We start from the raw sequence: 14,164 nt of genomic DNA, 5'->3' as shown, positions 1-14,164 counted from the left end.
TCCCCACAGCAACTGGGGTCAAATATACCCCGATAACCCGTCCGTGTACCTTCGGCCACACAAATGTTACAAAAATATATATAATTTATATGTACACTTGCGAAAATGCTGTTGCTAAAGTGTTATTTTTAACATTTCAACGAAAGTAAACCAGAAAAAATATCTTAAATTCTAAATCGCAGATGGATATTGCTTTGAAATTCATAAATAAATAACACATCCTCTCATTAAGATAGACCAGAGTTCCCCAAACTTTTTTGCCATGTTTTACCGTGTTGGGTAGACCCCCTACTTACCTGATATTGATTTCCTGTAAATTTCTAACTGTAGTGAAGTTTAGTGTATATTCAAAATGTATTGCGACCACAAAGTGAGTACCAACATCCATCAACTTACACAATTTTATAAACATTTATAATATTTTTTTACTTCATAGGTACTTTTATAAATAATGTAAATGTTTTGGTATTATAAGATAGTATGATGTAAGTAAATAGTCAGTCATCAGTGTAAGTGTTGAGATCCACTATCGTGAACCCCCACTTTCATATCATGGACCCACAAATTTTTTTTCGCTGACGTAGACTCCTTGCAGGTTGTCATAGACCCCTAGGGTTCGATACGGACCACTTTGGGAATCACTGAGATAGACGGAAGAGTCTTAATGGATCACTTCTATTGGAAATCTATGAGAGAGAGAGCTATGTCCAACAGTGGACGACAGCTGAAACGATAATGATGATGTCTTCTTAAATCGAACCCGTGACCTATTATCTTAATTACTAGGCTATTACTGCTGTGCTGCACTATATCTGTTCATCTCTAAGAGGTTTACGTTCCAGGATTTGGACCACACTGTCTCTAATGAAATAGTGTTTATTTTTCCAAATGTTATCAGGACATTAATGCCAAATATTCTCCTTTGCGTTCTCTTATTGTCGAGATACCATTGTGACCGTCTTACGGCTTAAATGATGATGATATCTTGCCTTGTCTCTGCAGGCTGGTGATGATCATGTTGAATAATTAGTTTGAAAACGAAATTTTTTTTCAATATAGAATCTTTGAATTCAGAAATCCGAAATTAAAATATTGATTTTATTCTAGAAGTTTTTGAAATTTATTCTTGTTACTATCCAAATGCCAGAAGAGCTCAATTTCAATGTAACTACAATGAGATTAAGTTCCTCTATAAAGGTATCCTTCAACCTAAAGCTATGAGGAATCCTAACGCGCCCTGAACTGTAGAGAACTCGCAACTAACTTATATGCGTTCATACATTTCTGAACTAATAATAATCATAATATACACGGTGATTGGTGTAAAAACTGCAAAAAAGTTAATGTATAGATCATCTTCCATTAAAAAAAAAACTTTAAATCTTCAAATAGGTGTACATATTTTCAATCACCTTGAATAAAGTGATTACTGAGAAATACATATGTTACATTAATTTATATTCTCTATTGAAATAACTTCTGGCTGTATAAAATCTGCAGGGATAGATAATAAACTTTTTACTACTGTCATAAAAAAGTAAGTAAGAAAAGAACCAATATTTAGCACTTCCGCACATGCATTGGTAGTCGTGCAACAAAGTGCACCGCTCGCCTGCCCGCTGATAAATGCGTATGCGGCAAACAATACGAATCACACAACCGCCACCGCCAAATTACTCAACACGTGGTTCACCCCCCCCCCCCCCCCACGGGGCATCTTCAGGAGTTATGTTACACTAATCGGTGCATGTGCGGAAGTGGCTAAATATTGGTCCTTTTCTTACTTAAGATAGACTTCCGCGAGGTAACGCCTGGTTCCATTAAATAAAAAAAGTAAGATGAAATTATCATTTAAAACTCCCGGATATTAGGAAAGGAGGTATTTTTTTCGTAGGTTGGTAGTACTGTCTATAACATTAGCCAAGCGTCTATTTGTCAAAAGTTGACATATCATTTGACTCAGCTCAAACCATTTTGAAATATTTTTCTTGTCTCAAACGCATCAAATCGCGATCGGTGCCGAAATCGGAAAAAAACGCCAAAAACTTGACTGATACCGTTCTTGTTATTCAGCAAATTGAAAAGGCTTATGCGAAGGCGCCGTTTTGACACGTTAGAGGAGATAAAACCGAATTGTAGAAGGTTTTTAAGGCTTTACCGGTAAAAGACTATCTGACTGTTGTGAGGATTTGAAAAAGCGTTGGCAAGAGTGCGTTTTATCTCACGGGGATAACGTTGAAGGAGATGATATTGATTTGAAAGAATAAATGATTAATTTAGATTTTATAAACAAATTCACCTTACTGTTTGATCACAGTATTTTATTAATTCTAAAACTATTAATTTTTGGACATGATGATACATTAATTGGCTGCAAATGGTCTATTCATTCGCCGATCCTAAGCTTTTGCTTGTATTAGTAATCAACCTGTAGATATGACAAAATATAATAAAAAACACTAATGCTTCCAACATATTAAACATAAATGCAAACAATTTGCGCATGACTATACGTGTTACATAAACCCGACTATTCGCTTTTGTCTCATTATCGCGCGGTCCGTCGTCGCGTGCGGACGTGTATTGCGCGAGGAGGTCGGGAAGATGGCGGCATACGCTCTTACGTCCTGCACTTTCGTGTTGCTGCTAGCAGCTGCTGGTGCGGATTACAAATATGATACCAAGTGGTTTAAGGTTCCCTTGGATCACTTTGGATATCAACGGAACGAGACGTTTAATATCAAATATTTGGTTAACGAAGAACACTGGGATAGGGGTGATGGACCAATCTTCTTCTACACCGGTAACGAGGTAAGTTTTACAATTTTGTTTGCGACATTTTAAATATTTTTGTATTTCATCATCATTGCAATCATTTCGACTGTAGAACGACTACTACTTGACTTATGCCTCCCACTTTAATGTGCAATAAGACTGGAAAGATGCGTAACCTTATGGATGCATGTCCTGTGACGCGTTGTTGTGATAAAAACAACTGAATACAGGAACTTTGTTGTAAATTCACGGTTCTTCCCCGGAGATACATTGATTTATTTATGACAAAGTTATGATGGATTCCGATCCACTAAAATCCCATCTGTGATTGTTCTTACTTTTTCGAGAGGCGCCAGAATCTTCTAATCAACCCACTGGTGCTATTTAGTAGTATGCCAAAGTGTATCCTGGGGGTAAGCTGGAGCTATCCTCTTAATGCTGCAGCAAAACAAGGCTCTGTAAAGATAATGTTATAGGACCTTTCGATTTCAAATAAGATAGGTTGTGCATCGGCCTCCATTCAGCGTCTTCCCACGATATTTACATTGTCTTCTGTCAATCTTGTGAGACGTACGTTAAACATGTGATCCGTGGTCTCCTCTAAAGCCTTACGAGCCCGCCGCCCGTCAGTTTATCCTGATTCTTTTTAATTCTTGAACGTTAATTTCCTTTTTCTGGTAGCGGTAAAATTGGTTACAGACTGTAAACAAATCAATTGAGGACTGGTATTAAACAAAATTATCGACTTCCGTTTAAACTACCGGCACATCTACTTAGCGAGTTAAATAGATGAACAGATGTTAATGATGCACACAAACGGTGATGAAGAATACGACCAACTTAAAAAAAATTTCGAAAGATCCAACTACATGATGTGGTTTGATAAATGTAGCAAACTTGACATAATTCTGTCCTAAAAATTTTACATATATAATAATCAAGCTTCAGCATATATAAATAAAACTAATAACAAACATGTTTTATGTTACAAATATATATAATAAACATTACTTGCATACAATTCCACTGCTTTCCTGTTGATTATGATATATATATAAAGAAACATAACATTATTATCTATGACATTTGACATTTAACCAACTATCTCTAAAAGATATTCGTGTAAATAGATATAATAGAAGAGTGTGTTTGGAATACTAAACGCTTTTACAATAAACACTCTTGTGATGTCCCAAAATTATTATACCAGGGGTGGCCAAGCTCTGATAGTGCGAGCAGTTTTACGAAATTTTAAAATTTTTTGCGACCCGCAATTGAAAAATCGTATTTATTGAAATTATTTAAACAAAAGAACAAAATATATGTATTGAAGTTAGATATAATGACACACATTTTATGGTGGAATAACAATAATAATTATTCACACCAGTAATTTGTTTTTATTTCCCAGAAGCTGACATAGGTTATATAAATATAAATATTGAAATAATTCGGCAATCGATCAGAGCTAAAAATAATCGTTCAAAGAGTCGCATGTGGCTCGCGAGCCGCAGTTGGGTCACCCCTGTATACAATAAACTTATAAAGTTCATTATACTTACACTTGTTAAGTGTAAAAGGTTAATTTAGGCCTCCTACTTCTCTAGTTTCATGTAGATGTCGGTGCTATTAGCCTCGTGATCATAGATTATAGATGACAGGGACCAAGAAGCCGCCATCGACGAGGTGGAAATAGGTAGAAAAATATTAAGTGTACCGGAAAGTAATGTCGCTTTCTTAAGTTAAATTCACACGACTACATTTTTGACAAGTTTTTATTTCTAATCAACAATATATTCACCTTATCAAAAACCTTTCGCCGTTTAGTATACAAAATCAATGCCGGAGCGGTAAAAATCAATCGGTTTATCTGTAAAATATGTCGACAGAAACGACATTACTTTCCGGTCCCACTAATAGAAGAAGTAAGTGTTGCCTCCCTCATGGGGGACGACTAATGTCGCCCACATTCCTAAAGTTCTGCAAAGAAGTGATGCTTCAGACCATAGGTAGAAACTAAAGTAAGAACTAAAATAAGAGCCGGGTAAAGCGACGGACTTCACCCGACATTAGAAGACAAAATATTATAAAATATCAAGACAACAATCGATGTAATTTAATTAATAAATAAATAGTTAAATTACAAATAAAAATTTGTAAATGAAAATTGTTAAAATAAATTAAACAAGTTGCTGTGATAAGAACCAAATTTCTAATGGATTCAGGCGTTACTTTGCGGTAGTTCATCCTAAGTAAGAAAAGGACTAATGTATAGCTACTTCCGCTATGTAGCAGCAGTCGTGCAATAAAGCCCGCTGATAAATGGACGTGCGGCAAGCAATGCGAATTACACAACTACCACCGTTAAATCACTCAACACGTGTTTCACCCCTCCACGGGGCATCACGGCAGCACTGGGCACGTGGGCACTTCTCAGATGTGGAATTCTCGTAGCTCTCTTGTAAGTTGATATGTATCAAAAGAAAGGACCTCAATTGGATTCTAGTTTGTATCAAATAGGATTCTTTCAGAATTCTCTTAACGCACACAGGTGATTAATTTAACACGTTCACTGCGGCTTGAGGTCGATTCAGCCTCATGGTAGACTTCGCACTGGTGCGGCGCGTAAAACTCGTGTTTTCTCTCTAGTGCGGCGGCTGTTTACACTCAACCGTATGAGGTATGACAAAGACAAATATAGCTTTCTTTATGTCTGCGAAGCATTGACTCAATATTGTAAAAAAAAATGATTGAAACATGAGGCAGAAAAGGCCTCAACCGCACTACTAGGAAGTTCAGCTTGAGGCTGATTCGACCTCAGCCGCACCAGCTGAAAGTTCTTCAAAATTGGGCCCGCAGTGAACGTGTTAAAAGATATGTTGTGAAAAATAAAGTATTATTTTTCAATGATATTTACGTTTTCGATTTAGGTTTGTAACAATTACATTACGGAGTTTCTTAGATATAAAGTATACAATGCTTTAACAAATGTATCAATGGTAATCGAAAGCTTATATGCATCGCGATTAATATATTGCTACATTTATATAAACTGTTTTAAAAACACATAATTTAATATATACAAACTAATATTAAATTAATACAATATCAAGGTTAATTTAATTTATGTGTACTATACCCGGCGATATATATTGCACATTGACCTTTGGAAAGAGACAACCGGCTAATTTCGGCTTTGTAGAGCATTATCTCTGTCCCACACTACCTATGTAACGTTTTATCAGCCGTGCGACAGAGATAACGCCGAAATTAGCCGATTGTCTCTTTCCAAAGGTCGATGTGCAATATTTATCACCGGGTATTGAAAAAATTTTTAAAGGGTGAATGTAAAAATTAATCATATCAAAAATAATAAAAACGGTAACGATAAAATGCGTTTTATAAAATTAATTTTCGTTAACAAAAATCAAGAATGACGCATGATATATTGCTATAGATAATGAAATAAAAATAAATATATTATACACAATCGGTAGTCTTATCGACACTAGCAATTCCTAATGGCATTCGTATAGACAATAAACGGATACGTAAATAAATAGTTATTAACAAGTAGACAAAAAAATATCAAACAAAGTCATACGAACAAATTACTTTCACTGTTATATTATTCTATTTTGTATTCCATCACTACTAGTGAAACAAATTCACACACACGTTTAGTCATCAATATCGTGTCATTCGAAACACAGCTAATGTAAGGCCACCAAATATCACCACGGTGATCGGTCTTGCTCTGCTCGCTTACGACTGACTTCTGAGAGGTGATGTTTCTTCGGGAGTAAACATAATATACTATGCAGACTATGTTACCTTAGTATACTCAGTTGCCTCAATTAAGATTTCGGTTGTAGATAGAAAACACAGATGAATAAGACAGAGACCATCTGTTCTCACGGGTCGCGGACGACGGGGCGGGTGCACTTTGTTGCACGACTACCACTGCATATGCGGAAGTGGCAAAATATTAGTCCTTTTCTCACTAAGGACATATTAATAATTGTATAAATAGTCCCTGCTATACCATCGTAAGGCAGAAAGAAAGATCTCCAAAAACGGAGGCAAAAAAAAACATCAAAAATACATGTATTGGTCGTAGAATTTCGTGTAAAGTCCTGGGGTATCAAGACAAACTTAATAAATAATGAAATAAATTTTAAATTATTCCTCTTTCTATTGAACTGCTTGAGAGTTGTAATTTGTAACAGTGTGATATTAATGAAGGTAGATAAATAATATTATCGATTTCAGGGACAAATTGAATTGTTCGCGAAACACACCGGCTTCATGTGGGACATAGCTGAGGAGTTCAAAGCCAAGATTGTCTTTGCAGAACACAGGTAAGATCTTTATTGATATATTTAAGATCTTTATTGTCTACACTTGTATTTTCCTACCCTTTATGTGCTATATAACCTATATATTATTTACATTAAAACGAAAGGGTGAAACTCGTGTCTAGTGCACTTTCTAATTGCTCCTCTGTGGTTCCACGTAGGGAAATATTGGTTTACACGAAAGGGTAAAAAAGAGATTATTGCTCTTAACATTTATAGATAGACTAGAAAAAAAACTTTACTTTATCAGATGATTGATGTAGGAATGTAAAAAAAGGTACAGATAACAAAGCTGAATGTTGGAATATACATGTAAGTAGGAATATACATGTAAGTAAGAATATACATAGAAGTAAGAATATATATATTTTAGTTTGTCCTTTCTTCAATTTTTAAATTCACGAACCCTTCCGCTCCGTGAACTAAGTTCTGGTGAAGCTGTAATAGATCCCTGGCTAACAGCATCCACTCCAACTGAAACCAAGCAAGCAACAAGTTTCTTCAATTTCACTCAACGTGATTTATTTCTACAAGATCTGTTCATTAGTGATTGTTCAAATTAAAGTTTATGTCGCATGCTTTTCAGATATTACGGCGCATCTATGCCTTTCGGGAACAAATCATTGGATAACAATCACATCGGCTATCTATCTTCTGGACAAGCTCTAGCTGATTACGCTGATCTGATCAACTTCCTCCAGAACAACGCTGTGAAGCCAAGATACCCGGTCATTGCTTTTGGGGGTGAGTTGATGGATTTAAATTACCACACAAGTGTTTTTTTCCTGAGCTTCTGTCACAGGTGGTCACGGTGCAAATTTCGAAAGAACCTTCTATGTAATAAGTATTTTGTCAATGGCATTTTTGGGGTCTTTCGGCATTCTATGAAGCACGCAAGTGGTCACCGATATTGATCAATGAATAAATAAATGAGCTATACTTCCAATTCAAGAGTTCAAAAAATGGTCCAATCACATCTTGCAAGATCTGACACCCTCCATCCCTTGGAGTGAAGAGTGTAAGATAATATAATGAAAACAGATGCTGAAGGATGTTAAGATGTTTTGGGTAAAAGTACTATTTAAAATTTTTACACATATAGCAACCACCAGCGAGAAATAGAGAGAGCTATGCTCAGAGTTCACCTGCAAAATCGAATCAGAAATGATAAGATCCGAAGAATAACCAAGATCAATGATGTAGCTCGAAGAATTGCTCGTTTGAAGTTGCAATGAGCAGGGCACATCGCTCGTGCAACTGATAGTCGTTGGGGTCGAAAGTTTCTTGAGTGACGATCACGAGCCGGTAGACACAGCTACGGTAGCCCGACCCCCCCCCCCCCCTTAGGTGGACCGATGAAATAGTTAAGGAAATAGCTGGTTACGGGCAGCAGTACCGGTCATCGTGGCGATCTTTGAAGGATGCCTTGCATTGGACATACATCAGCTAAAAATAAGAAAAAGAACCCCCCCCCCCCTCAATACTAACTTGATGTAAACTCTTAACGCATTAGATCTATAAATGTATTCAAAACCACAGGATCCTATGGTGGTATGCTAGCGGCCTATTTCCGTATGAAATACCCTCATCTCGTGGCTGGAGCCATTGCCGCGTCAGCTCCCGTACACATGTTCCCCGGGATGCTGCCCTGCGATGTCTACCACAGGATTGTCTCGTCCAGCTTTGCGGTGGCCAATAAAACTTGCAGGGAAAACATAAGACAGTCTTGGAGTATAATCAGGTATGGTACTTCTCTTCAGACCAAATAGAAGACGAGGGTCATTGACCAGTGAATTATAAAGTGTCCAATTAGCTCCTAGATGACCAACCTTACTCAGAATCCCATCTTTTCTTGGTTCATGTCATACAGATAATTCAAGTAAATATAATGTTCCATGTAATACACAAGTTGTATATTTAAGACACCGGTTAGACCTAGTTTAGACACTAGAGAAAAACCAATGCAGTAATACTATACACCAATACCTCGCTTTGCGTCGTTTCGTTTTGCGTTATCTTCGAAGTTGCGTCGTTGCTTAATTAGTACTAATTTTCACTGTGCGTCGTTAGATTTTCGAAGTTGCGTTGTTTTGGGTTCATGTCTTTAATTTTTTTTCTAAAAGACGGCAACACTTTTGTTTCTAATTGCACCATGCAATCAAAACTTGGGGATTCCATTTCTAACTAAAATCAACGCAATTCTAATACAATTTTATTTTCACTTTGTCTTGCTAATTTTAGAGTTCAGTTTGTGTAACTGTAACTGTAAATATTTTCAAGATGATAAGAACAAGAGACTTAAAGATACACAAATTTTTTTATTATTATTAAATACGCCAAAGAGTTCCAAAAGTTTTTATATTACCCGGCGATAAATATTGGACATCGACCTTTGGAAAGAGACAATCGGCTAATTTCCGCTTCGTAGAGCGTTATCTCTGTCGCACGACTGACAAAACGTCAAATAGGTAGTGTGGGACAGAGATAGTGCTGCACAAACCCGAAATTATCCGATTGTCTCTTTGTAAAGGTCGATGTGCAGGATGAGCCCCGCTGCTTCTATCTCGCGGCCACTACCTTTGTGACTTCCTCGTCTCCCCGCCGAGTACTGATACGGGTTCGGAAACTCGAATCTTGTAAATTTTATATAGTTCACGGACCCCTCCGTTCCGTGAACTCGTTTCCGATGAAGCTGTAAAAGCCGCAAGACTAACAGCAAAAACTTCTCATGAGACAATATTTATCACCGGATACTGTGTTTTGATTTTACCGCTACAATACCTAATATTGACTTATAATATTGTATATTTCTATTAAAACACTAAATTAAAAGCAAATGTATCTTCTATACATTTTTGAGCAAGATACAAAATTTAAATTTAAATTCAAAATATCTTTATTCAATAAGACATTTACAAGCACTTTAGAATCGTCAATTATTTTTAACGTTTATAAAAATGTAAATATAGTAATGTGAAATGTGTTTTCTAGAAACTTCGCCGCGAACAAAACCAACGCCGCGTGGCTTGAAAAGCAGTGGAAGCTTTGCGATCCGGTTAAGGACAACGGAGACATCCAAGCCTTGATTGACTTCCTTCAATCCATGTACGAGACTCTAGCAATGGTCAACTATCCATTTGCAAGTGACTTTCTGCTGCCCCTGCCGGCTTATCCTGTTCGAAGCGCGTGCCAGTATTTGACCCCGAAACTAACGGGACAGAATCTTCTAGAGGTGAATCTTTTTTTTATTGGATAACAGATAAAAAATTAAATCATATAGTTACTGTTTCTCGCACTTTAAAGATTTTTTCATCTTCAAAATAGTAATTTTGTTGCTGTATGAAACCGCAACGAAACAACGTAAAATTTTACTTTTAGATCCGGTATCATAATTTTAGTCCTCTACTGGGCATCCAAGATCTCCCGATGATCATAATAATCTGTGGACCTTAAAAATAAACTTTCTACACATAGCTTGCCTGTTCTTAATACCACAGCCTATTAAAATCCACAATGACAATTAAATATTATATTTGCCGCCAATTTGTGAAAAAAAATGTCATGTCAGTTGCATTACATATTTAATTTTTTTTTAAAGATTAGCAAGGAGTTCTTATCCCAAATAATAAAATTAATTTTTAAAATAATTTGTTTACCGGCCAGTTTTATAAACTTTTATGACGCAAACGCAATTTAGAAGACTGTCTCTTGGAGTTAAAAGTAAAACTTGAGAGCAGAGAACAGAATTACTTTTATTTGCTGAAACTATACATTTAAACAAAACTTTAAAACTACGTGAACGAATCCTAGATCTAACTTTATTTCTATAACCAATCACAATTCGTACATTACAACCAATCACACGCGTCGTTTGTGAAAGAGCGACGGAAGATGTGTGCGACAGAGAAAGATGAACGCTTTCAGTTTTGTAGCGTGCAGTAATCTACGCATCCTGTTGTTTGCGTACAGAAACGTTCTTTTAATGCCTTCAGTATAATTAGAGTTTTTCTTAAACGCATACTTATAAAAAATAGTGGATTTTCTTGGAGAGCCGGTCCATGTAAATTTTTTTAATCTAATATTTGTCTGCATTTGGTGATACCAGCGGGTGATCGTGTAATACAGATTATAAATATAATTTGTTTATTATCAGGGAATCGGCAAAGCACTACAAATGTTTACGAACTTCAACGGTAAAAGCAAATGTGTGGATTACAAGAAAGGTGATGATTATGGCAACCTCGACGCTAGCGGCTGGGATTACCAGGTTTGTTTCAATATTAGTTACTTATATACTTTCACCTTGTAGCTTATGTTCACCAGAATAGTAAAATATTACTTAAGGCCTCAGACTAATGTCACCTATTTTAAGGTTCTGAAGTGAACACCATGGACAGGTAAGCGTAGAGAAAGACGTCCATCCAAATAGTGGTTTAGCTCGTCGGAAAACACTTGGGACTCTTCCAATTGGACTGTTTGGAAATCTAAGGCTTTATAGGAAATTTATAAGAGAGGTTTGTTGTGATCAGTAGCTGTGGCTTAAATGATTATGGTGATGAAAGGGCCTGTCTTTTTGTCCAAGCTCATTTTCTGCCTATTTACTTATTGTACACCATATGCAAAAATCAATGGTTCCAAAAATATATACATATCACTATTTAAATTTGAGTGTCTGCTAGTAACATTAAAATAACCGCTTTTTACATTTTTAAAAAAATATCCGGCTAATTTCTGAAATATCTGGACCGAATAAGAAATAACTTATGCTACTTTTATTTTAGAAAAATTCTTAAACGAAAAAAAATAAATAAATTATTATTTTAACAGTAAGCAAACGCGTTTTTAAAAATGGAATTACTACTATTTTTTTAACTGCCAGAAGATGGCCTGTCGCATGCCAATACGAATATACCTTATTAAGAGTGATCGCTTTATACAGTATGATTGGAAATAAGTGTAAAAGCTTTAAAGATCTGTGCAGATAAATGACTTATATATTCACGCCTTTAAAGTTTCATATATAACCAAAAACTCTATGCATTTACATGCGATAATATTAAAACTATTTTTTTCTCTGTCCTTGAACTGCCATAGAGCTGTCTACATTGAAATATTACATTTATTTTACTTCATTTCATTTTTTATTGCAACAGGCCTGCACTGAGATGATTATGCCGATGTGCACCAACGGCATCAATGACATGTTCGAACCGAACCCTTGGAACTTCACACAGTTCTCGGAGGAATGCCATAAAAAGTACAACGTATACCCTCGTCCTGATGCCGCTCGACTGGAGTACGGTGGAGACCGGCTGCAAGCAGCTTCTAACATCGTGTTCAGTAATGGGCTCTTAGATCCTTGGGCAGGAGGTATCTGACTTTTACTATATTTAATCCTTGCCCATCACAATGGCAGTCGACAAGGACACGGGTCTCCAAAGATCCGCACTCCGTACCCACTCCGCGTCTTCGTGCTCGTGATCGCCGTTGGAGAATCTTTCAGCCACCACGGCCGCCGGTTTTACGAGCGATAAGCCCACTGCTACTATTTCAGACGAGCAATTCTTCGAGCTATATCGATGACCTTGGTTCGGAGCGTATCCACTCCCCATCTACGTGCTCGTGATCGCCATTAGAGAATCTTTCAGCCTCGACGGCCGCCGGTTTTACGAGCAATAAGCCCACTGCTACTTCAGACAAGCAATTCTTCGAGCTATATCGCTGACTTTAGTTCAGCGGATCACCTCATTTCTGATTTGATTTCCCAGCAAAACTCCGAGTTCTTTGCTCTCTCCATTTATAACCCTGAATTAAATAAATAAGTAATGGGAGAACAAATATTTTACTAGTATTTTTAAGAACTACAGAGAAGGTTATACCAGGGAGTTGCCTTTGAAACCAAATCAGCAATGAGAAGATCCATCGACGAACGAACTAAACCGACTTCACAAAGCGGATTGGAAAATTTATGTGGCAGTGGGAAGATCACAAATGATGTGGCAGTGAACAGATAGCCGTTGAGGCCTTGGGGTAATGGGTTGGAAATCACTGGAGATATCTGGAGTAGGACTGCCACAAGGTTATGGTCCTCGGAAGACGCTGGATATATCGCTATTTATAAGTCCCATAGGAAATCTGTTTAGGAGGTCTTCGTTCAGCAGTTGACATTCGAATGGATAGATTGTTCGATGGTTGGAGAAGACGAAATCCGTAAAATGAGAAGGAAGAATGTTCAAAGTTATTTAGTGTTTGATAAAAACTATTTGCTAAATGATCCTTAATGAATATCTAGATAAGGAGAACAAGTAATCGATAGATTTATTAATAGTCAATGAACATTTAATATATTATTGTACAAATATAATCTGCGTTAACCTAACTAGGTTCATTACGAACATTTACGAACATGGGATTGGAAAACTATGAATTGTTTTTAAGACTTTGATATCTTCATTACATAAAAATAAATGTCATTAAAGCCTACTTAATTATATATCACCTCTTTTTTACATTTCAAATATTTTTAGTAGTTTTTTTTTTAAATATTTGTTTGATTAGTCAGTTAGATTTGGTTTGAATAATTTCTTTCTCCGACTGTTTCTATATTTCTTTGTCTTTACTTTTATCCAACCAACCTTGTCCTGGAATTTGTACTATGTCATTACATATTATTACCCTCTTTATTAGATGCAATGGTTTTATTTTAGGTGGCATATTGACCAGCATCAGCGATACAGTGAAGGCTGTGGTGATGATCGATACTGCACATCATCTCGATCTGATGCCGAAGAACCGCGACGACCCTGAATCTGTAAAGATGACGCGACAAGAACACAAACGGAATATTGAACAATGGATCCAGGAGTTTAGACATCAAAGGGAAGATCGGAAGAACTGAATCGAATGTTTAACGATTTTTATAATAAATTTTTTTGACATTTTCTACAATTTATTTATTCTACATAGTTGAAAATGTAGGACAATTTACCAGAATTCAAATATATTTTATATACCTTTGAAAAATGCCTTTA

The 14,164-nt window shown here is 36.4% G+C and overlaps 1 protein-coding gene across 1 annotated transcript; it reads left to right on the top strand.

The window, feature by feature from the left end:
* Window positions 1-2,552: 2,552 nt before the first annotated feature.
* LOC137926803 (lysosomal Pro-X carboxypeptidase) lies at window positions 2,553-14,074 on the top strand. The gene is made up of 8 exons (XM_068770506.1): window positions 2,553-2,811; window positions 7,048-7,136; window positions 7,720-7,877; window positions 8,673-8,874; window positions 10,125-10,365; window positions 11,287-11,400; window positions 12,287-12,503; window positions 13,841-14,074. The coding sequence occupies exons 1-8, from the start codon at window positions 2,605-2,607 to the stop codon at window positions 14,029-14,031; spliced, it is 1,419 nt and encodes a 472-aa protein (XP_068626607.1). The 5' UTR covers window positions 2,553-2,604; the 3' UTR covers window positions 14,032-14,074.
* The last annotated feature ends 90 nt before the right edge of the window (window positions 14,075-14,164 follow it).

This window comes from Battus philenor, unplaced genomic scaffold (assembly GCF_028537555.1).
Source record: "Battus philenor isolate CCGP_79_NKW_IND1 unplaced genomic scaffold, ilBatPhil1.0.hap1 SCAF_3, whole genome shotgun sequence".
NCBI lineage: Eukaryota > Metazoa > Arthropoda > Insecta > Lepidoptera > Papilionidae > Battus > Battus philenor.
Note: the sequence above shows the minus strand (reverse complement) of the source record. Positions and strands in the feature narration are given on the sequence as shown.